Raw genomic sequence first — 24,455 nt, 5'->3', positions numbered from 1 at the left:
GCCTAAAGGAATGAATTGTAGGTAATCAGTGGGTGATTTCACGTTCTCTTTTCTCGAAAAAGGGGTTTAATGCCATGAAAAGCTGAAGTAGGATTATTCTGCCCAGTGCCTTCAAGGTTTCTATTAGAAAGCATTGAGATAGTCTGGCAAGGAGATTGTAAGGAGGGGAAGACAACTGTTCAGGTTAGAACTAAGCTAGGGGAAATAAGGGCATGGATTTATTTGTATTTAGTTATATTGTATAATGTATTTTTGGAAGTACTTTTTCTCCCTAATTTTACTTAGAATTGTATGTTGTTGATTATTAAATATTAAGCATTGAGAACATGGCCCACATTTCTATTCCAATTTAGGGTCAGTGTTCCCCATTTTTAGGGCCACTTCTTCAGTGAGTCCTTCAGTGTAGGCAGTTTAGATCAGGCATGTAGTGGGAATATTATAAGGATTCAGAGTTTTCTTTATTTGAAAAAATTTCAAGCTTATAGGAAAGTTGCAAGAATAGCACAATAACTCCTATATATCCTTCTTTCATTTAGACACCATTGTTTGTTTGATTTTTTAAAAATACATTTTTATTGATTTTTTACAGAGAGGAAGGAAGAGGGATAGAAAGCTAGAAACATCAATGAGAAAGAAACAATGATCAGCTACCTCCTACTGGGAATGTGCCCGCAACCAAGATACATGTCCCTGACTGGAATGGAACCTGGAACCCTTCAGTTGCAGGCCGATGCTCTATCCACTGAGCCAAACAAGTTAGGGCGTAGACACCATTATTGTTAACATTTGCCACAGATGCTTTATTATTCTTTATTTTTTGAGCAATATGCTAACCAAACAGGAACTTTCCAATCTGAGAGTTTCATAAATATGGAGAGGTAAGGCAGCATAGCATAGTAAGTAAGAGCATGGATGCTGGAGCCAGACTGCCAGGGTTCAAATGTTGCTCTGCCCCTTACTAGCCATATAATATTGGGTAAATTGTTTAATTGCTCTATGCTTTGGTCTCTGTAAAATGAGGACAGTATTAACCATAGCATGGGACTGTTTTGACCATTAAATGATTTTAATATATTTCAAATTCATAGTACAGTTCCCAGCTCATGTTAATATCTTGTAAGTGCTTGCTACTAGAATGAATGCTTTGAATGAACTCAAACATAATTTGTCTGTTGGAATAAATGCCCTTTAAGGTCTTAAAACCTGAGACTTTGTGGTAGATATAAATGCTTATATTAGAGAATAAATGAGTTTCCTGGATGGATAAGCTAACTTTTTTTAATGGGAAAATGTATCTTTAGTAATAGACAAGTTTGGGAGTGGTGTGGGTGTGGTTGTCCAAAAGAAGGATGCTGAAGGGATGGATGGATAACTTTTAATGAAGTAAAGTGAGGTGTGAGTGAGAAAGAAAAACAGGTGGCAAAGCTTGAATATTTTGCAGTAATTTCTTCAGAGACTTGGATGCTTTAGTTAAAAAAAAAAAAAAAGCAATACAAGTGTCTCTCATCATTTTGTATCTGTGAAAGACAGAATTCCAGCATCCTAGGGTAAACTTGAATTTTGGCAGAGAATGAATTGAAAAAGCTTAGTTTGGGTTTATTACTCTTGACTTTGAACCAGATTCTTTACCTTGAAGTCTCACTTGTTCAACTAGGATTTTCAAGGATAACATTCCATTATGAGTGATTGTACAGGAAACAGGTACATAGAAATGAAGGCAGGCTTTTACTGTTCCTTTTCTTGAAATAAACCTTCCTCTTTTATATTCAAGAAACATTCTCTATTTCAATCCTTATTTATGGACATTAATAAAACAGAAATGTAGCAATTTCGAGTTCATCAATGCTTCCTGTGAGAATTGTGCTGTTTGAAAAATATTTTTATTGATTTCAGAGAGGAAGGGAGAGGGAAAGAGAGAGATAGAAACATCAATGATGAAAGAGAATCATTGATCAGCTGCCTACTGCACACTCCCTACTGGGGATTAAGCCCAAACTCAGGCATGTGCCCTGACTGGGAATCGAACCATGACCTTCAGGTTCATAGGTTGATGCTCAATCACTGGGCCATGCCAGCCTAGTGAGAAGTGTGCTTGTTAAGAAAGAGGTCTGCTCTTATCTATGGAACTTGAGGCCCTGTGCATGAAATTCATGCATTGGTGGTGGGGGGGGGGGGGTTTGTCCCTCAGTCCGGTTTGCACCCTCTTGCAATCCGAAACCTCTTGCGTAGAGTCCCTAGGGCCTTGCCGGCGATCAGGGCCATCTGTGTGGCACTGTTGCCCTCCTGCCACTGGTCATCTACCTCTATGGGTGACAGGCATGGGGTGCAATCGCTTGGCTGGCCTGGGTCTCTCTCACTGGGGTGATCACTGGCCAGCCCTGCACACCCACCAGTGATGCTGGCCAGTGGCCTGGGCCTCCCTCTGTGGGGTGATCGATCACGGGGCCCCTAGATCGATTGCACTGCAGAAGAAGGTCCCCTCCCCCCCAACCCAGCTAGGGCTCTATGACCGATTGCCGCACAGAGGGTGGCCAGGGCCTCCGTCTTTGGGGCGATTGATTGTGAACCCCACCATCTATTGCCTTTCAGAGAATGGCCTGGGCCTTCCTCTACAGGGTGATTATGGGGCAATTGCAGGGCCCCCTGACCAATTGCAGGCACCCGCCTTGGCTGGCCTGGTGCCAGTGTGTTATAGCGTGGTCATCCGGAAGGTTGTTCTGCTGTTTGGTTAGGTCAGTTTGCATGTTATGCCTTTATTATTATAGAAGATAGTCAAACTGTGGCCTGTGGGAAATATATGTATTAGATGCCGCCATGTTTGGAAACTTCAGGTTCCAGCCTACAGTTTTCCTTCCTTTCCTTCATTCATACTAAGTAACCCATAAAATTAGTATTCTGAATAGTATTTAAACTAATTTCGATTGGTATTCCATAGCTTTCTGTCAAACTCCCCACCCAGCACTCCACATTTTTTAACCAACTACTGATTTTCCTAGTTTTCTCCTTTTTGTTTGCTTTCCTGTTTTCTGGTGTCTCCCTTTCCCTGCCCTATCTTATTTTTCCTTTAGGTTGTTGGTCTTTATGGCTGTTGCTTTGCCTCACTAACACTTAATATGGGAAAAGTTTCTGATTCTTTTAAAAAATATTTTATTGATTTTTTTTTTTTTTTTTTACAGAGAGGAATAGAGAGTTAGAAACATCAATAAGCTGTCTCCTACACACCTCCTATTGGGATGTGCCCACATCCAAAGTATGCGCTCTTGACCGGAATCGAACCTGGAGCCTTTCAGTCTGAAGGCTGACGCTCTATCCACTGACCAAAACTGGCCAGGGCTGATTCTTTTTAAAAAAAATATATTTTTATTGATTTCAGAGAGGAAGGGAAAGGGAGAAAGAGAGATGGAAACATCAGTGATAAGAGATAATCATTGATTGGCTGCCTCCTGCAAGCCCCCTACTGGGGATCAAGCCCACAACCCAGGCATATGTCCTTGAATGGAATTGAACCTGGGACCTTTCAATTTGTAGGCGGATGCTCTATCCTCTAAGCCAAACTAGCTATGACTGATTCTTATTACAGAATAAATTGTACTCATGTGCTAAAGGTACAAATATTAGGCTACTGCTTCTGGTTTATTTCAATAGATCTAGATTAGGATTAACTGTTGTCATCCAAGAAGATTGATCTCTTTTAGTAATTCAGATTAGTTTTTATCTTTTTGATTTCAGATCTCATCCACATTTGCTGGTTAATTACTCATTTTGGTTCATTAGACTGTAGAGCAAATGAAATTTACTTTTTCCAGAGTAAATGTCAGGTTTGTGTGTGCTTCCCATTTTGTTCTATATTGGAATACAGTAGCACATTGAGAGTTCTTTGTGGAGTGAAAAGATTTTTGTTTTAGGGAGCTTGTATTTTAAGAAACTAAAATATATTCTGATGGTTGTGGACATAGGACATTGTTATAGAAAGTAGGTCAACTTTTCAATACCTTTATCAAAGCACCTACAGTTCATTGCAAGTGAAATAAATCTCATTGAAATAAAGTAGCTGGTGTATATTCAGCACACTTTTAAAATAGAGTAGTCTATTTTAAAGGAGAAGTTGGTGCCAATCTGATTTCTTTCCACCGTTTCTTTGTTGGAATGGGAGTTCTATAACCCCTCTGCTGTTCTGTTCTCCATTGACTACTTTGTTAAATCAGGGCAGAGTTGGCTGTTTGAATGTCTACCTCCCTGAAGGTCAGCCAAATCTGCAGGTGAAGCTACAAGGAGACCCCAATTGATGGGCCTAAGATAACATTGAGGAAAAAAAAAGGCTATAGCAACAAAAATGAAGCAAAGTTGATTAAAAAAAAAAAATTAGCTGTTTGTTTTCATTAAAAAAAAGTAAAACATTCTTCATTCAGACGAAATTTGAGGATTTACTAAACAGTATACTTACCAAATAGACCTCACAGAACTGATAATATAGTTGAAAGAGACAAATAAATAAATAAGCAACAAATACATATTATATTATTGAGAAAAAATAAAGTAGGATATGTAGCGTGGTGAATACATGCGAGGAGGGATATGAAGTTTTTTAATAGTGTAATCACTTAAAGGTATGTTTGAGAGATATCTAAATGAAATTAGGGTGGAGTCATGTAGATAAGAGTAAAATGTACAAAGGCCCTGAGACTAGTTTTTACTAGCCAGCAAGAGAGATGGGAGAACGGGACCTATTCAGGGAGGCACCAAGGAGTGTGTTGAGGGGGAAGGAGAGGAAAATATAGGACCTCATCATGCACTGTATAGTACAAAGAAAGTTGTCTTCTCACTTTAGATCTCATAGACAATAGCTGTTAATCTCTGTGTATTTGTAAGGAGTTTAGGCAACATTTGACTTAACTGCCATCTTTGTTCCATTGCAGAAGTTCACGTGAGTTTAGTCAGCAAATAATTTGCAGAGTAGCAGATTTTGCATAGGTTGATGACCCTTGTGTAATAATAGTAGGGCAATGACTTAGAATAAGCCTGTCTGTATTTGGGAAGTGAGATAAAAATTTTCTTCCCTAGAGAAATATAGTTCTCTACCTTCTTATCTCCATAGTCAATTTTCTGTGAACAGAAGTAATAACTAAATCCTGTACAGTTCCCTTTTGAGTATATTAGTTGAGTTGGTTTTTGTGCTTTTGACCAAACATTATGCCTGCCCTACTTATCTCTTTTCCTTTGCTTATTTGACCAAAACACCCCACAAAACTCTAGGTTCCCCAAAGTCCTAATCATTAGGATTTAATGACTTTCAGAGACCATTTTATAGGTTACCATATCCATATTTCTGTCTTGCACATTGGGTAAGATGATCATTCCTGATAATTAATTGTATGTCTTTTCCCCCTTTCAATATATATGTTTAAGCAGTAAAGGTTATTAAAGTATACACTGAATTACTTGGCTTGGTAGACTTTGGTAAGATGAGACGGAAGAAGCATCAACTAGTGATGTTCTATGGTAACCCCATATAAATCCTTTTACTTTCCCATGGGTAATCCCATGGGAAAGTAAAAGGATTTTTGATTATCAGAGTACTTGTGTCTTAAATCATCCATTCTTACTTTCCCTCTGTAGATTTCTGGTTTAGCTAGTCTGTCCCTCAGTGAAGGAAGTCTCTTTGTCTCCCTCTCTCGTTTATTTAGCTTGACCTTATTTACCCTCTGTTCTTCCCTTTAATTATACCCATCTAGTTGTCATCTGTTACTTAATATCATCCTTGGGAGATGAACTTGCTCATGAAACTTTCCCCTCCTTTCATTTCCTTTTCCTATGGTCAGGTAACTGTATCATGTTGCATAGGAAATATTCTAGGCAATCAGAGATTCCCCCAATTATTTTTACAAATATGTTTTTATTGATTTTGAGAGAGAGAGCAAAAGGGAGAGGGAAAGAGAGATAGAAACATCAACTGCCTGGATTGAGTCCACAACTCAGGCAAGTGCCTTGATCCCCTGATTGGGAATAGAACTTCTTGGTTCATGGGTCAACACTCAAACACTGATCCACATTGGCTGGGCTCCCCCAAATTTTGAAGTTGCTTTAAAGTAACTGCTTGATATATATTATGTCTACATTTGTAGATGTTTTTAGTTGTCTTGAAAGTATCTTATTCAATGCCATTTTTCTTTTCTAAATCTTTAGTGACACATACTACCTTGTGGGAAATATTTCTCTTTATGTTTTTTTCTAAAAATATTTTGCCACTCAGTCTTACTCAAACTAGAAATTAAAACGACTTGCTTGAATAAGTATCAGGGATAACACTTGAATCTAGAGCTTTTGGTTATTTCTATTACTAGAGGCCTGGTGCGTGAATTTGTGCATGGGTGGGGTCCGGCCAGCCAGCCCCTATGGGGGCCCATTGGGCCGGGCTGGCTGTTGGAAGGGGCTGTGGGTGTTGGCCTGCTGGTCAGCCCCCGATCAGGGTCCTGGGGGCCAATTGGGGGTGGGTTTGGGTGAGGGTAAGGGCGGTGGGCAGTTGGTGGCCAGCCTCACCTTTGATCAGGGTTTAGGGGGCTGATTAGAGACTGGCTGGCTGGGTGGGGGGGGCAGCAACCAGGACAGTTTGGTTGGCTGCCGCAGCGCGCATCATAGCCAGTGGTGGTTCCGGTCGTTCTGCCATTCTTGTTGCTGGGCTTTTATATATATAGATATAGGAATTGTCAAAGAGCTAAGAGTTATCTAGGATCCTAAATGCTAGATTTAGGACTTTTGGATTTCTTTTGGGATGGAATATTAGAATATTAAACCAATCCAATTTTCAAAAAGTGGTATAGTTCTTTGTTCCTTCGAGGAAAGTTAAACTAAGACATTTTAAAAATAATCTTTTTGTCCAATCTGCAATGTAAATAGGGATAATCTCCAGGGTAACAACTCAGAATTCCAAAGGGAGACAGTTCTTTCTAGGTTCTGAGTCTAGAATATGGGATTTAGGACTGTGTTATTCCATCTATCCTTATAATTATTTATTTATTTATTTTTATTTTTAAAAATATATTGAGTTTTTACAGAGAGGAAGAGAGAGGGATAGACAGTTAGAAACATCGATGTTAAACATCTATCAGCTGCCTCCTGCATATCCCCTACTGGGAATGTACTCACAAGGTACATGCCCTTGACCAGAATTGAACCTGGGACCTTTCAGTCTGCAGGCTGACGCTCTATCCACTGAGCCAAACTGGTTTTGGCTATTCTTATATTTAAATCCATGCTTTCAGGTTTGAGGACCACAAAACCTAAACATTTGAGTTAAGCAACATATCTATGTGATTTCTCAGGTGAATGGTCATTTAATTATTATGAGAAGTAGAGAAGAATAGTTCATGGTAGTGGACATGGTGAGCAGGTCACTAACCTCAAATTTTCTACCATACTATCCTATACTATTTTGGAATTACAGATGTCACCACCTGATTTGCGGGTTATGCCAGCACTCTTGGACTTGCATGTTAGGGGAAGGGAAACTTTTAGATAATTTCCCCTCTCCATTTTGAAATTGTAGAACAAGTCAGGAGAGGATGTTAACATTGAAACTCAACTGGACAATTTGTTTAAAACTCGACAGGAAGGGCCAATGTTACTTCCTGTCTGTAAAGGAAATTCTGGCTTCCTTCCCTTCCTCCTTGGCTAACTCTGGTCAACTTAGAATGTGGGTGGGGAGGGGCTGATCAAGTTAATACTTTTAACTGGCTACCCATGCCTTGAGAAATTGGGTTACCATTATTGTTCAAGTGTGGAAACATGATGTTCTCTCCATTCTTTCCTTATTTGAAACACGGAAAAGAGTGCTGTGTGGGCTCCTATCTCCTTGTCCTTATGTGGGAGCCTTGTACTAGAGTTGGCTGTTGCAGTCCAGGAAGCCTTCCAATCTCCTAGGTATTATTTTACATTCAACTTTATATTGCCCCTGTGTTTTCTGACATCTGAAAATACATCAAGGAGTTGTAGAGAAAAAAACTGAAATCCATTTGACACTGAGGGATAGGTTGTGGAAAGGAGAACATAATTAGGCAGAGGGAGGGGATGACAAAGGTTTCTTATTTTTACATTGAGCCAAGAAAGCATTCCTTCTTAGTGGGGCCAGTTGGCACTCTTCCTGCTATTTTGGTCCAGGCTTCTCCTTCCTACTGGCCTGTCAATTGTATTAAGTGTTTGATGTGAGTTTGAACTGTGGTCTCTGGAGTTGGGGTAGGGGGGAGGGAGAGTGGTGGAAACAGCTGGTGCCTTCATCAAGCTATCTCAATTATGCTTCTTTTCAGAGTGGGGATGGTGGGGGATGGTGGGTGGCAGAGGGACTAGATGTGTTTTAGCAGAGTCCCAGTATTTTTCACACAGTGGAATCGGATTCTCTTAATTCTGTACAGTATGCTGGCTAGCTGGCATGTAGCTAAACCTTCCCCAATCACATTCTTTTCTCTGCCTCCTCTCCGTCCTCTGTGCTTTCAGCGTTAGGACTGATTTGGTGCGAAAGGGGAAAGTGGAAAGTTAGCAAAATAGATTCATGCTTTTCCAGCCATTGAGTATTCCATTGACTTTTTTCTTACCCATTCATTATTCCTTTGGTGGGTTTTCCAAATATGTCTGCAAACAGCTAGAGATACAATTAGAACAGGAACCTCTGGTGAAGTCCTGCTGAATTGTTATCAGTTGAATTGTAATAGTGTCTTTTCTCCCTCACACCCTGGGTGACTGTATTTCGGAGTCAGCACTCCTTTTCTGTCTCAGCTCCATTCGAGGCAGAGAACCTGTCAAGCATCCTTTTGGAGCAGCAGCATTGATCTAGGTGTGTCCTCATTCTGTGTCTCTGGGGTGTGCCTTTTACTTCTCTCTCTCCTTTTAAGTATCTCAGAAAGCTCTCCTACTAGACTCTATTATTTTTGTTTGCTTTTGTGTATCCACCTCCCACGATAGTACATAACTGACTGATTTATTTGGCCTGGGCTATGAATGAGGGAGAATCTGATAAGAATACTAACAATTGTAACTAATTTTTTTGTTGTTCTTGAGAGAAAAAGGGAGTTAGTTTGATTCAGTGCTAGGTAAGAGATCTTAAACTATTGTTTTTTGTGTGCTTCATTGATAAAATTTGCAGTGGGTAGGCCCTACTTTTGAAATTCTGTTCTAAAACAGTGTTGCAAAATATTCTCTTTTCTCTCTAGCCCTCGAATGGCTGACTATTGTGTATATTCCTGCCCTACCTCTTTATGCCTAATTATATCAGATTTAGACATGTACTAATTTCTTCTAGGTTGTGCTGTTTTATTTCTTTATTTAAATCGTCACCCAAGGATATTTTTCCACTGATTTTTAGAGAGAGTGAAAGGGAGGGAGAAGAGAGAGAGAGAAACATCCATGTGAGAAAGATACATTGATTGGTTGTCTCCAGCTCAAGCCCTGACCTGGGCTAGGGATAGAACCTGCAATTGAGGTACAAGATACGTGCCCTTTATTGGGAATCAAACCTGTGACCCGTTGGTCCGCGGGAGGTAGGGAGGGGGGGCGCTCTAACCACTGAGCACAACTGGTTAGCGCTAAGTTGTGCTTTTTTAGACTTAGCTCCTTTTGCATCATGTACTATCTAAATCAGAGTTTAACCCAGAGTACTTCTAATAGATCCAAGAATGGTAAGGAAATTAGGAGAAAGAAAGGGAGGAGAAAATATGGTGGTATATTATGCCTGGAATATCCCTCTGGTTGGAGAACTCTGCTGAGCCTTGTACTATGCTTTCTGCAGGAAATGGAGCCCTTTGGGCAGACGGCTTTGCTTTGGATTTCAAGAAACTCTGGCTAACAGAGCTTGACTTTATCTGCATCTTTGCTTCTGGGGTTAAGGGCTAAGGTCCATTGGGCTTGTACAAGATAAAGGAAAAATGTATCATTTCTCTCAGTCTTGGAAGCAGCTGAGAACCCTTATTAGGAAGGGAGGCTTTCTTTTCTGACAAGGTTCCAAATCTCAGCCCCTGACCCAGAGGCGGGAGGAGTGGTGAGCAAAAAAAGCTGAGGTTTTTCTCTTGACCTCTTTGTTGCCAGGGCTACTGTGCAATTCTTAGGGGTCCTCCTCTCATTCCCTAGTGGAGTAGGGAACTTTGCTCCTAGTACCTGCTGGTGCCTATATCCTGCCTCTTTGCAGGGTGTAGTCCGCTGCCTTTGTTTGTTCTCTGTGGGGCCTCTTAGGACTCAGCTTTATGCTTGTGGGGGAAAAGTGTTTGAAAGACTTTGAGGACAGTGGAAATGGGTGATGGAGAAGGTGACAGAGGATGTGTCCTAGAGTAGTTCTCCAGGTGGGAATATTCCATTGACTGAATCCAGGTTGGAGATCAGATTGACATGATGAAGCTTTCTTTGGGATATATTACATGTAGCTGAGCTGAGTTATAATAGCAGCAGTAGTTTTAAAATCCCCAGTGCAGGGTCTCCAAAGTGAAGAAACTTGCCAAGTAGGAATCTTAAAAATCCCCTTACCCACTCCAACCCTAGATCCACACACGCCATCTTTCTGCTGATTTTTAAAGGCCTGAGCTTTGTCCTATGCAGCGCTGGCTTGGGGCAGGGAGGAGGGTTGTTTTCCCTGAACATGATAAGGAACTGAGCAGGGCAAAGTGGGAGCTCTGGCTGGTGATTGGTAGACAGGATGCCCTGGAATGCGGTTGGCCTGCAGCCCAGAATCCAGCACTTTTGTATTTGTTTGTTTCTGGGAGACTGTGGTCTGGTGCTACTGTGACAGGAAGTGAGAAAGCTGGGAGTGGGGAAACGGAGAGGGGCGATGTCTTTGTGGTTCTCCTGTGAAATCTCTTTGTCCTTGGAGAGGAGCTCTGCTGCAAGCCTCTATTGAGAAGAGAGCTGCCTTTGTGTGTGTAATGGGTCTTAGAGCCTCTAGCTACTCTGAGGGACTAGGGATGTCAATTCTGACTGTGGCCCTTTGCATCTTAGCTCTTGAGTTATAGAAATGTGCTCCATCTCTTGCATTGGGGATCTCACTGTGTTTTTGTGTGTGCTGCTATTATTTATAGATCTCTAAGGTTTAATTAAGAAAGAAATTCTAGAAGGAGATAGATGTCTATTTATGTAATTTTCAGACTACATATTGCAGATATTCGGTGGGTCTGAAAGGCATTGCTGGAGCCCTACACTTTAAATCTCGTCCTTTCATTTGGCACCCTACTATATCCAGAACTGGAGAAACCTACCCGTTCTATGATTTCAGTATTGAGAGGTATTGGCAAGTCTGTTTGCACATAACTAGGGAATGATTGGTAAGCCCCCCCCCCCACCCCCCCATCTAGACCAGTGATTGCCAACCTTTCGGACCACCGGTTGGCGGCTGCTGCTCCAGAGGTTTCCTTAAACCAGCTGTCGCCAACCTTTTGGACCTCACGGACCACCGGTTCACAACCTCTGATCTAGACTGAAATAGCACCCGTAGCACTTCTCTGTTCCCCGCCTCCTTCCTTTTTTTGCCTTGTTTTGTCTTTTCCCTGCCCTCCATTCCCGCTGTGAAATGGGCATCTCTTCTCACTGTGGATTGGGTGGCTGATCCTTAAACTTCTTGCCAAGCTGGCTAGCCTCAGAGCACATACACAAACCAGTCTTTTATTGCTGGGAAGGACAGCTGCCCTAGAGGCAGATTGCTAACATACCGCTAGAACAATCCCTCTCCTCTGTTCTGTTGCTGGCTAGCACAGTCTTCCCTGTTTCTAGTTCCTTCTGTTTTCCACCCCAACACTGATCTCTGCGTTTGGTTTAGTAAGATGTCACATTAATATGAGAGTAGGGATATTTGTGATTAGGGTTTCTTTCTTGATGTGGGGGCTATTAGAAAAGATGGCAAATAGCCAGATGTCTAGAACAGGCTTTCCAGTGGAAAGTTAAGTGACTTTGTACAAATTTTGTACTTGTACAAAGTAGTACTACTTTTCTCGCACCATCCCTCCCGAGTTCTTGTTCCTTATACCATAGGAAATCTGAGGTAGATTGCAAGGTATTCTTCCACAGAATTGAGAAAGGTCTTGCTCTTTAAAGTGAAGGTAAGAACAAAGTCTAGCTGCTTCCTCCCCATCCTCTCTCACCTCGGTCAATTCAACTCTGTTGGAGTTAGAATAACTTTTAAACACAAGAAGCATAGAAACTTCAAGCTCCTTTCACTCTGTCCAAGAGAAGAAACATGGACTTGAAGTAGAACAGATGCTTTTCCAGCACTTTCTGGTACATGGCTTTGGGCAGGATTTTGAATGCCTCTGACATATAGTTTAAAAAGGGACCAGCGCCCTGGATGGATTGGCTCAGTAGTTAGAGCATCAGTCCGAGGACCAAAAGGTCTTGGGTTCGATTCCTGGTCAAGTACTTGGTTGGTTGTAGGATTGATTCCTGGCTGGGTTTGGGGCACGTGCCAAAGGCAGCCAATGATGTCTTCCCCCCCACCCCCTTCTCTTTCTCAAAATCAATGGGAAAATATTCTGGGTGGGGATTTTAAAAAAACACACCAAGCCGGGACCGGTTTGGCTCAATGGATAGAGCGTCGGCTTGGGGACTGAAAGGTCCTGGGTTGGATTCCGGTCAAGGGCATGTACCTTGGCTGCGGGCATATCCCCAGTAGGGGGTGTGCAAAAGGCAGCTGATCGATGACTCTCTCATCTATGTTTCTGACTCTCTATCTCTCTCCCTTCCTCTCTGTACAAAATCAATAAAATATATTAAAAAAAAAAACACACACACACACACCAAAAACCGACAAAAAAAAAAATAGCTTTAATCCTAGGTCTTTTTGCTTACTGATTTATGTTTCTCACATTGATGTTTCTCTCTCTCTGACCTGACCCTCCAACTTTTTCTCCCTTCCTCTCTAAAAAATAGAAAATAAATAAAAAAGGGGCCAATATTACCTCAGAAGTTGTTGAAAAGATTATGTGCTAACTTATAGGGGGAGATTAATAATTAACAACTCACAACTATTCTTCCCCTGTAAGGTCAGATTTTTTTTTAAAGCTAGGGAGAAACATTTTTTTCAGCTCTCTGTCCTCCAGATGAAATAGTACCTTCACACTTCCTCTGATTTCCTTATAGACTCACACCTCCTTTCTCTTTGTTGCTTGCCTCAGAGGGAATGGAATACTAAACCTAATGGAAGAGGTTTCTTGTTGCTCTCTTCAAAGGGCTCTGAGGAAGCAGGACTATGTAAATACGACTCAGTTACATGCTCAACTTTCCCAAGTGATCTTCAAATGATGGGCAAAGAGACAGTGGGAGTGGGAATGCCATAGATAGAAACTAAAAAGGGGAAAGAGCTTCCTCTTTCAAAAAGGAATGTGGAGCTCAGTTGGGTGGGTGATTCCTAGTAAACTCTAAGGTTAAGTTTTTTTTCCATGAAAATTTTTTTTCTCCCCTAGGGTAGGGTACGAGGTGTCCTAGATAATTTAAAAATTTTTCTTTTATGACACAGGAGTTAAATAAATACCTTTCCATTTTGATTAGACTTTTTCACAGTGCCCATTGTGTACCTGACCTCCCTCCCTTTTTCTCCCTCTTGGAGGAGGAGAAAGGCAATTGGCCTCTCCCCTTCCTCCAGTCTGACACCTCCCTCGGTTTTTGCCCCTCCCTTTTATCTTTGTTTTCTTATCGGCCTCTCCCTAAAGCTCTACTTTCTCCTTATAAGGCTAAGTGAGGCCCCTTTGGCAAAATTGCAACAGGGATTCAGGTAAGTAACTTAGTGTGCCTCAGATCCTCAGGATTGAGAGAAAATTCTGTGTTATCTGTCCCAGTGGAGGGCTTTGGAGAGGCATGTAGATGATGGGGGAGGAGAAGGAGGAGGCCTGGCCTGAGAGATCAGAAGGACTTGTTAGACCAGTCCTGTGTGTGTGTCATACATGCTAGAGAGAAGCAGGTTTAGTTTCTTTCCATACCCTTTCAGTCCAGGGCCCCCTCTCTAGCTGAGAGCCACACCCTTCCTTTGCTTCAAAGCTAGTCATCATTAGCCATTTTAGTATGTTATGGTGGGGGTAGGGGGAGCTGGATTTCCAGAATACTTGAGAGGGGAAGAGAGCAAGAAAAATGTTCCATTTGGTTTCCAAATTTGCGGTTAAGATGATAGAGCTGATTTTTAAAAAATTTTAAGTCTCAGTAAAACTTTAAATCCTGACAGGTAATTTTGGGCCAGCTCAACTTCCTTTTAACAAGGAGTATTTAAAATTTTTGTATATTTATTTTTCTTCTTTTCTTTGATACCCCAAGTAGATAGAATGTATCATTCTTTGACAGATTTCCTTAAGTCACCAAAGAGATTCATGGTAGACACAGTGAATCTTTATCAGAGTGAAACTCCTTCAGTCAACCTATTGGATGCTCTTAAGGGGAGGAGAGCCTAGCATAAAAAATCCACAGGGAAGTTCAGAAATTGTTAGCACCTAAACAAGGCCATTTCCAGAATATCAGTTTAGTAACTATGAGAAATGCTCAGTTGAAATGAGATTGTGAAGTAAGCGGAGTTCTCTTTAGCCTTAATGCAAATCATGCCAGGTTTTTAGGGTTAGTGCAGGAGTGAGAGTGAAATACTAGAATTGTCTGACTGAGCTTCTGGAACATTAAATGGTGGTGATGATGGTGAGGTTACTTAGACTTTGGACTGTGATACAAGCACTCCTTGTGATAAGAAACTATGGGAAAACTATTGACAAAATATATTATTTTAAAAGTAAAATGGCAATTTTCTCTTGTGGTTGAACAAGAATAATTGCTTTGAATTTTGGGACAAATGCCAATTAAGGGAAATTAATACTTGTTAGGTATCTAGAAGACCGACCTACCTTTCTTGGCTTGAATGTATGTAATGTAGTTCTGTAGTATTACAGTTACTATATATAAGTATATATTTATATATATATTTAAAATGTTTTTATTGATTTCAGAGGAAGGGGAAGGGAGAGAGAGATAGAAACATCAATGATGAGAGAAAATCATCAATCAGTTGCCTCTTGCCTCCTGCAACCTGGGCATATGCCCTCGACTGGAATTGAACCTGGGATTCTTCAGTCCTCAGGCTGACTCTCTTTCCCCTGAGCCAAGCCAGCGAGGGCCAGGTGCTGTATTTTATTGGTCAGTATTCTTCAGTAGGAGGGGGCTCAGTATGCTTTAAAAAAGCAATTTAAAATATCTAGGATGACAGGAGAGGAGTTTCGCTTATCATTGCTTTTACAGGGAGAGCATAACTTTATGACATTGGTTTTCATTTCATAATGAATAAATAGGAAGAAAGAACGAAAGCTGATTTGGGGGCTGGCAATAGATAAAATTTCTTAAGGGCTCAAAGACTATTTTGTGGGGTTTAGAATTCTTAGGACAAATAATTTTCCCCTCTTTTCTTCAGAGGTTTGCTTGTCTAAGTCTGATCATATCTTTGGATATACTTACCTGACTTGCATGGAGGTACAGAGAGGTTCCTTAGAACCCAGTTATGTTCTTGATTCAATTACTTTTACCTACTAGTACACAAAATACTTTTGGGCTGAGGCATTACCATTAAGTAATGTAAAGGGAAGATAGAAACTAGCTCTTGAAACAACTTAAAACCTCATATTTGTATAGCATACATTATCTCACCTTATCCTACAGCAACTCTGAGTTAAACTGGGCTAGTGTATTGGGATTTTACTGAGAACATGGCAGTGACCTGCTGCCGTTGCTGGCTAGTGGCCGAGCCAGGCCTGGGACCAGACTTCTGAACCCTATTCTAGTCCTTCACAGCCTCTGCTTCTACTTTCTTTCAGGCAGAAAATTTCTCCATGCCTAGGAAATCTGAAATCTTTCTACTTAACTGTGCTGTCCTCTTCTCCAAATTTTAGTCAAGTGGTCAGCTTTTAAAGCCTTGAAGCTAGGAAAAGATACTGCTTCCTGACTTACAGCCCTGAGTAGTTTTCCTACTATTTTTCCTAACTCCCTTTATTGAAGTAAAGTTGTGACGGCACAAAGTGGCCATTTATGACAGGGTGACAGACTATTTATCTGTGTAGTGGGGAGTGTTGTCACTGTATGCCCTATAGTAGTGGTAGTTTGAGCTTCTATTAGCAAAGAAAATTACAGGGTAGAGGCTGCCAGAGTGGTAACTGCAGTTCAGGCCCTGTTGAAACCCAGAACTGGAAGAATCTCTCCTGAACTCTTGGTGTGGAAGGTTCATAGGTCATTGTAATAGCGGATATGGCAAGTGCTTAAAATGAAGAAATGGAGATGAAAAGGGAGCAACATTTAAAAAAAAAAACCACAAGGGTACTTATTAAAGCCATTTGAGTATACCGTTGGAATGTAGGATGAGAATATGAAAAAGTAACAGTGGGCTTTGGAATGAAAAGAACAGAAGTTGGTAAGTGATTGTGGGAGCACAGAACTGGAAATGGTAAGAATTTAGAAAGGGCTACCACATTCTTGTATTTAGGGACTGGATCCACTGGGAGAAGTCGTAGTGATGGGAACTTAAATAGGGAGTTTATTTGGTACTCATCAGTTACTCTGGGTATTCTTGCTTCCTGAATGCTCCATGTACAGGCATACCTCATTTTATTGCACTTCACAGATATTGTGTTTTTCACAAATTGAAGCCAAGACCCTCCACCAGCAAAAAGATTACATACAACTTGCTTTATTACAGTGATCTGGACCTGAACTGCAGTATCTCTGAGGTATGCCTGTATACTAAAGCAAAGAGACCCAAGTGTGCTTGGTGGGGCTCTGGAGAGCGTGGGAAAGGGAACTGAAGCAAAGCCTAGGCTAGTCTCCACATGTCTTCCCTACTATACTATTGCACTGGTTTCTCAATATCTTTGTGGGCATGCTGGGACTGGGCTTTGAGGTTTCTGTCTTAGGAGGGGGAAGGGCATTCCAACAGCGTTTTATTTTTCTTTCTTTTTTTTTTCTTTCCAATTTGGTTGCTGGGAACAGGGGTAAGTGAATTTTTATTCATATTATAACCTGCTTCTGATTCTGTATGTAAGTACAAGTAGAGGAACCTCTGATATGACAGTAGGAACCAGGTTTTAATGAAAGCTACATCCAAGGTCCAGGTATCTGAAAACAGAGCAAAGTCCAAAGGACGTTTGTCACATCAAGCAATTCCCAGTCATATTTTCAGTTATTCCCTTTCATTCCAAGATTGCCTTTCTCCCAGTACCTGCCCATGCTCTTTTTATTTTTTAATGCATTGGGTATGTTTATTTCTTCTCTCATTTCTATTTTTCCTCCAAATATTTCTGCAGCTTTCTCCTTCCTGCTTCCTCCTTGCTGTGGTGGCTGGGATGCTTCTCCCATGATTTTTCGAATCTAGACTGGGCTGTTCTCTGTGTTAAAACAATCAATTACGACCTTCTCTTATCAGGTGTGTATGGAAATATGTTTATTAAGAATAAAAAATTTAAGTGCCTTTTTTTTAAGGGGTTGATGAGAGGGTGGGGGATAAAGGAAAGGATTTATTCTAAAATCTGCCTTTCAACATGGTATATTTTGGACTGGCCATAAAGTTTGCCATAGCCAGCATGCAAGCGAGAAACCCCATTAAGCCCAACAGTATGACTACAATGCCCCTCCATTTACTAGCCAGCTTACACTTTATGTAATATGGTATGGGAAACTCTTCATTTCTATTTAACTGTCATTTATTTTATAAGTATTACATATAAACCTTGTAGATGTTTTGATATTACCTAGAGTTTAGGATAAGTAAAGAGGTAAAAATATAGTCTGTTTAGAGCTTCTGTTGGATAACAGAGGTGTAGGAAGTTTTAGGCATTGCTTATCTGATATTACAATATGAACTACTCTGAGGGATGGTTTCCTAGTTTGAGCCTAATGTTTCTTTTCTTCCACAAGAGCTGAAGGACACTGAAAATTGTGCCTTTTTACACAAGTTTGTTTGGTGGCTGTCTTGCTTTCTTGTTTGTTAGCCAAGGCACATGTTTTGCCCCCAGTACTGTAGTATAGTTTTGAAAAGTAGAAAGCCCCCCTCATAAATGTATTAAATATGAGGGCCTTAATTTTGTTTCCCAGCTTTGTTGGTGGGAAGTTTTTTCTACTACTTCACTTTTTATTGGTCTTTTAATTAGCATATTCATTTAGTATATTTTGCCACCAATGGAGCAGTTTCAGTGTTCAGTTTTGGGTGAGATTTTAAGTAAGATTTGTAACTGTCCCATTATCTCTAGAAGTGGCTTGTCCCTTCAGGTCAATAAGTGATTATTTGCACAACTTCCATTAAGTTGATGCCAGCAGAATTTTCCAGAACAAAGAATATAATTTTAATCTCATGTCATGACTGTAGCACTTAGCCACATTATTCCTCTCCTACCAACAGTGTAGAGACTGGGATCTAGTTGTACCTTACCTTTCAGTCGTTATTTCTGAAGGGGTGTTAAAAGGGATAATGGGCAAAGGATTCTACTTGAGCAGACACTGGTGATGGGCTCTCAGACTTGGTGGTGGCTCGCTTTCTGCACTGCAGTAAAAACCACAAGAAGGCATCTTTGGCTCTGGGATGAATAATCCATCTGTCTTCTCTGACCTGTGACCTTTTCTCTCCTCTCTCTTGCCTTCTCCCCGGTAGTGTGAAGTGAGGGGGGGGCCTTCTCCCTCCTTCCTCCTCCCTCTGTGATCCACCTTCCTTTTTACCCTGCCCTGCTGCGGCTCTGCCCCTTACCTTCATGGACGACTCAGAGGTGGAGTCGACCGCCAGCATCTTAGCCTCTGTGAAGGAACAAGAGGCCCAGTTTGAGAAGCTGACCCGGGCGCTGGAGGAGGAACGGCGCCACGTCTCGGCGCAACTGGAACGCGTCCGGGTCTCACCACAAGATGCCAACCCACTCATGGCCAACGGCACCCTCACCCGCCGGCATCAGGTAACCCCTCTCTCCATCAGACCTGCAGGTAGGACTTTGACCTGGTCATAGAGAGGCTGTGATTATTCTTGGAAACTACTTTCCTCATGGTGATGGGCTGCCCAGAGCTCATGCTTTATGATGAATCTTGACAAGGAAAACAGATATTAAGAGATAGGGAATATGTTGCTGCTGTGCTGAGTTGGGTGTACTTATCTCTAGAAGCATCCACCTCATTTCCAGTTTTGCTGGAGTGGGATTTCTGGGTTGGTATGCAATTCAATGAAAAAAAAAAAGTTTTATTGGCTTAAGAGAGAGAGGAAGAGAGAGGGAGAGAGAGGGAGAGAGAGAAATGTAGATGAGAAACATCGAATGGCTAACTCCTACACACTCCCCACTGGGAATTGCAGCCTTGGACATATGCCCTGATGAGGAATCATCCGGTGACCTACTGGTTCATGGGTTGATGCTCAATCACTGAGCCACACCAGCAGGGCTGGTATGCACTTCTAATAATAGTAGATCATAGAGTTTGGAGTTGTACTCAGGTTACTTCTGTTTTCTCTGATCTCCTATCCCTCCCCCTTGGTATCAGAAATCCAGGAAGGTAAATGCTTGCTTGTGGTCAGGAAAGTTGGGCACCTTGTACTCTCAATTTCAATTCAGTCTCCCTCAGAGAACAGTATGTACTCAGGAGGTGTGGCAGTGTCCATAAATTGTGTATTCCTGTTCCATATTGTTCTTGTGTGCTCTTTTTGTTGGCTGTGCAAATCATGTCTTGGAGGAAGGGGTCATTGTTAATTTTGTTTGTTAAAGTTGGAGAGGGAGCATCATGCTCTAGTTTAACCCAGATAGCCACAGGAGCCAGTGGTCTCTGGGTTGGCTGGCTCTGTGATGTGACTTGGGAGAGTTGGTGTTAGAAATAAGAAGTATCTTGTGTTTCTTACAATTTCTCTAGTCTAACCTTACTATGATGTAATCTGTCTGAGGTTTTTTTTTTTTGTGTGTGTGTGTGTATGTGTGTAATCTCTAGGCATTACCTGATAGACTGCATCTTAAGAGAAACAGTGCTCATGCTTCAGTAGCCCTTTTTACTGATTTCTTAATTATTTTTAAGACAGAGAAGACAGAATTCCTATTGGGGGATGGTCAGGAATTTGGAGGCAGTATGTTTGTAACATTCCTAGAATTTTTATAAACACCAGAATAGAGGGTTAGGGATGAGAGGCGTATATTGAAAGGGGAGAGCAAGATTGCTCAGGCTTGGAGGTGGTGGGGAATTCCAGGATTTATAGTATATAGTTTCCCTGTCTTTCTCTTTTATTTTTAACTTCTGCTCAGCAATGAAACCACACCCTTCCTTCTTCCTGAAAATAATGTTTAACTTCCTCTCCCTACAGCATTACACACTCTATGTAATGGGAGTAGGGTGGGGGAGGAATCTCCCAAGGTGGCTGGATCTCACTGTATTATATTGGAAGAGGAGCAGTCAAGTGTATTTTATGTAGTATAATGTCAATAGTCTATTTCCTGCAGTTTAAGACAGAACAATGTAAGGGTGACATTTTTTAATGTGTTCTGTGGCTTTAATAATTAATGATGAAGATGTTGAGACATCTGTTTGCTTGAGGGGAGTTGGGGGTACTTGTTTTCTTCCTATTTTGAAAGGGAGACTCATAGCTCATGCTTCTTTCTTTAAAAAGCTGCCTGGTATGGGAGTTTTCAGTAGTAGTAGAGCAATAAAGGAGGCTTTTGGAAACTCCCCAACCTAACTTTTCCAACTTTCCTTATATTCGTATGGCTTTCCAAAAAGATAGTGTTCTGGGAAACTTACAAGTCTCAGCTATTTACTTGGCAAGTAGTTTAAGTGCCTATTATGTGTCAGGCACTGTTCAAGGCATAAAGGGGTACACTATTAAACAGAACTGGCGACCCCATCCCCCCAAACTGTCTGCCCTCATGGAGCTTGCATTCTTATGTTCCATAGATCTAGTCTGCCAGAGTTCCAGGTCTGATTCCAATTTTGAGAAAGTGCTAAGACTAAGGAGTGATGTGGTTCTTTTATGAGTATTGACAGAAGGACTCCAGACCACAAATACCTTCTTGAAAGCCCTTTTCCTGTTTGGGGAAAAAAGATCATTTGTGTTTGATAGAGCAAAGGAAGGCCACAAAATGAATTGTCTTCTTTGGGCTATGTTTCAGAACGGCCGGTTTGTGGGCGATGCTGACCTTGATCGACAGAAATTTTCAGATCTGAAACTCAACGGACCCCAGGTAATTCTTTGGGTTTAAGGTTTGGGTTGCATCATGTGTATCTTCATATTTCCCCATCCTATAAGACTATACTGGTGTCTTGCTAAGTGCCTAACACACTGTAAGCACCCATTAATTGGTTTCTTCTATTTAGGAAAATAAAACAGTGGAGCTTCAAAGAATATAAGTTTTTATTTTGGGATGAATTTTAATGACCATTGATTCAGTATTTGATCCCTCAATTACTGTATCCCCTTTCTAGAATGGGTGTGAGCCTACTTTGCAGAAAATCCTACCTAAACTCTGGCTGGTCTTGAGCCGTAGGCAGTACCTGAAGGGTAACAGAGTTAGAAGATGGCTCTTAATTGAGATTTTTTTGGTTAATCTTAAAAGTTCTTGTTAGAACTGGGAAATTATATCTCCTGTCTTTCTGTACAAGTTCAAAAGATAGGAACAGCCACCACTCTAAAGTCCTGGGGCCCATAGAAGATGCATTAGGATGCATTAGGAGTCTCTCTTCAGAAGACAGTACTCCTCATTTTGATGGCTTAATAGTAACTCTTTTTTCCCCCCCTCTCTTTTCTATAGGATCACAGTCACCTTCTCTACAGCACCATCCCCAGGATGCAGGAGCCAGGGCAGATTGTGGAGACTTATACGGAGGAAGACCCTGAGGGAGCCATGTCTGTTGTCTCTGTGGAAACCTCGGATGATGGAACCACTCGCCGCACAGAGACCACAGTAAGCTAAGATTTATAAGATCTGGGATTTGTATGAGGTCTTCCTATGGTTTCTATTAGGGGAGGGGTTAAGCACTTAATTAAGGTGGGCAAAGGGCCACTGATCTGTAGTGAAAGCAAAAGTGATATCTGTCCAGACATAGAAGATAGGTGAGATATGAGAAAATGGAATGGAATGGAGAAGAGAGAAGGTGTATCCGGATCTACAGTAGGTATCCGTATTGGCATACTTACTGCAAGGGCAGTTTGCCTGTCTGGGGACTTCCTATAAGGTGGGGAGAAGGATAAGAAACATTTCTATGTAAAGTGAGTAGAGATAGGGGTTTCTTGCTTAGAGTAATTTAGAATTTAAGCTTATATTCTATACTTCATTAATTTTTCTTTAAATCCTCATCCTGAGGACATTTTCATTGATTTTTTTTTTTTTTTTTTTTTAAGAGAGAGGGGTTGTGTTGAGAGAGAGAGAGAGAGAGAGAGAGAGAGAGAGAGAGAGAGAGAGAGAAGAAGAGGTAAAGAAACATTCATGTGAGCCCTGGCCGGCTTGGCTCAGTGGATAGAGCATTGGCTTGCAGACGGAAGTGTTGCAGGTTTGATTCCCATCAAGGGCGTATGCATGGGTTGCGGGCTCGATCCCCCGTAGTGGGTGTGTGGGAGGCAGCTGATCAGTGGTTCTCTTTCATCATTGATGTTTTTGTCTCTCCCACTCCTTTCCTCTCTGAAATCAATAAAAATATATTAAAAAGAAAAAGAAAAAAGAAAAAAAAAGAAATAGAAACATCCATGTGAGAGAGAAACACTGGTTGGTTGTTTCCTGCATTTGCCCTGATTGGGTCAGGGATCGAACCCACAACCTGAGATCTCTTGGTGTACTGGACGATGCTTCTACATACTGAGCTATGCTGGCCAGGACTTCATTAATTTTTTTTTTTTTTCTTACCTAAAGGTCAAGAAAGTAGTAAAGACTGTGACAACTCGGACAGTACAGCCAATCCCTATGGGACCAGACGGACTGCCTGTTGATCCTTCATCAGTTTCTAACAACTATATCCAGACACTGGGTCGTGATTTCCGTAAGAATGGCAATGGGGGACCTGGTCCCTATGTGGGGCAGGCAGGCACTGCTACCCTTCCCAGGAACTTCCACTACCCTCCTGATGGATATAGCCGCCACTATGAAGATGGCTATCCACCTAGCAGTGACAACTATGGCAGTCTGTCCCGGGTGACCCGCATTGAGGAACGGTATAGGCCCAGCATGGAAGGTTACCGGGCACCTAGTAGACAGGATGTCTATGGGCCACAGCCCCAGGTTCGGGTAGGTGGGAGCAGCGTAGATTTGCATCGCTTTCATCCAGAGCCTTATGGTCTAGAAGATGACCAACGTAGCATGGGCTACGATGACCTGGATTACGGCATGATGTCTGATTATGGCACTGCCCGTCGGACTGGCACCCCCTCTGACCCTCGCCGGCGCCTCAGGTAAGCAAGAAAATGGGAAGGAAAAGATAGCTCTTTCTTTCCCTTCTTATTACCTTATGGTCTCCTTTCCTTTTTCTTGTGGAAGTCCACCCTGTTCTTCCCTTTTCTGATTTAAATAAGTAGCAACTTGCTTTAACCCCCTCTTTTAAAAGTTACAGATTCTAATGATAGAGAACAGCTTGTGATGATTATTGGTCTATGTCCTAAACTGTGGCTGTTGCTTTTTGCCAAGAGTTTCTGTTATTTCAGTCTAACATCTGGCTCCCTTTGGTGATAGGGAGCACCACAAAGGAGCCTGGTGCCTGAGACTAGGGAATATTCACTTGTTTCTGAGCTTCTAGTTTGTTATTATGAACAGAGTTAAGGGTTTTAGGTTTTCAGGGTCAGAATAGACAGGTATAAAAACCTTTTCTGTTGTGGTTTTAGTCTTAAAAACAAATCTTTTTTTTTTTTTTTAAATATATTTTATTGATTTTTTACAGAGAGGAAGGGAGAGAGAGAGCGAGCTAGAAACGTCGATGAGAGAGAAACATCGACCAGCTGCCTCCTGCACACCCCCTACCGGGGATGTGCTCGCAACCAATGTACATGCCCTTGACCAGAATCAAACCTGGGACCTTTCCGAGCCAAACTGGCTTCAGCTTAAAAACAAATCACAAAAGCCCTGTAGGTTCTTATAGTTGCTTATAAAGTGAAACCAGAGGTAGTATTCTTAGAGGATGGTACATTATTGACACTTTGAGAAGCAGCTGTCTACTCTGACTTTCCTACTCATCCCTGGGGATTCTTTGGTGTGAAAAAGGGAGTGATTGATATTTGGACTGGTAGATGGTTTGCCTTGAAAGAATGTTTGAGAATGGGGCAAACCTTTTCTGTGAAGAACCTTTGCAGGCCATATGTAATTTTTGTTGTATATTGTTATTGTGGTAGTGCTCTTTAAAAAAAAAAATTTTTTTTTATTGATTTCAGAGAGGGAGGAAGAGAGAATCATTGATCAGCTACCTCCTGCACGCCCCACACTGGGGATCAAGCCCACAACCCAGGCATGTGCCCTGACTGGGAATCGAACCGTGACCACTGACTACCTGGTTCATAG

At 41.5% G+C, this 24,455-nt stretch overlaps 1 protein-coding gene across 6 annotated transcripts in view; it reads left to right on the top strand.

Annotated features, from left to right (window-relative positions):
* The window catches only part of CTNND1 (catenin delta 1), a 45,230-nt gene that overhangs the window by 4,486 nt on the left and 16,289 nt on the right, over positions 1-24,455 (top strand). For 2 of the 6 annotated variants that reach the window (XM_084894823.1, XM_084894821.1), the window contains exons 2-6: positions 17,277-17,395; positions 18,617-18,908; positions 21,090-21,161; positions 21,729-21,881; positions 22,824-23,359. In XM_084894823.1, the coding sequence (XP_084750949.1) occupies positions 18,714-18,908; positions 21,090-21,161; positions 21,729-21,881; positions 22,824-23,359 (956 nt within the window). In that variant the 5' untranslated portion in view covers positions 17,277-17,395; positions 18,617-18,713. The remainder of the gene's footprint in view (positions 1-17,276; positions 17,396-18,616; positions 18,909-21,089; positions 21,162-21,728; positions 21,882-22,823; positions 23,360-24,455) is intronic. The other 4 variants (XM_084894824.1, XM_084894822.1, XM_084894826.1 and 1 more) reach the window with 2 other exon arrangements.

The sequence above is a fragment of the Pipistrellus hanaki genome, assembly GCF_964339955.1.
Source record: "Pipistrellus hanaki genome assembly, chromosome: 9".
Classification (NCBI taxonomy): Eukaryota; Metazoa; Chordata; class Mammalia; order Chiroptera; family Vespertilionidae; genus Pipistrellus; species Pipistrellus hanaki.
The sequence above is the reverse complement of the archived record's forward strand: the minus strand, read 5'-3'. Positions and strand labels throughout refer to the sequence as shown.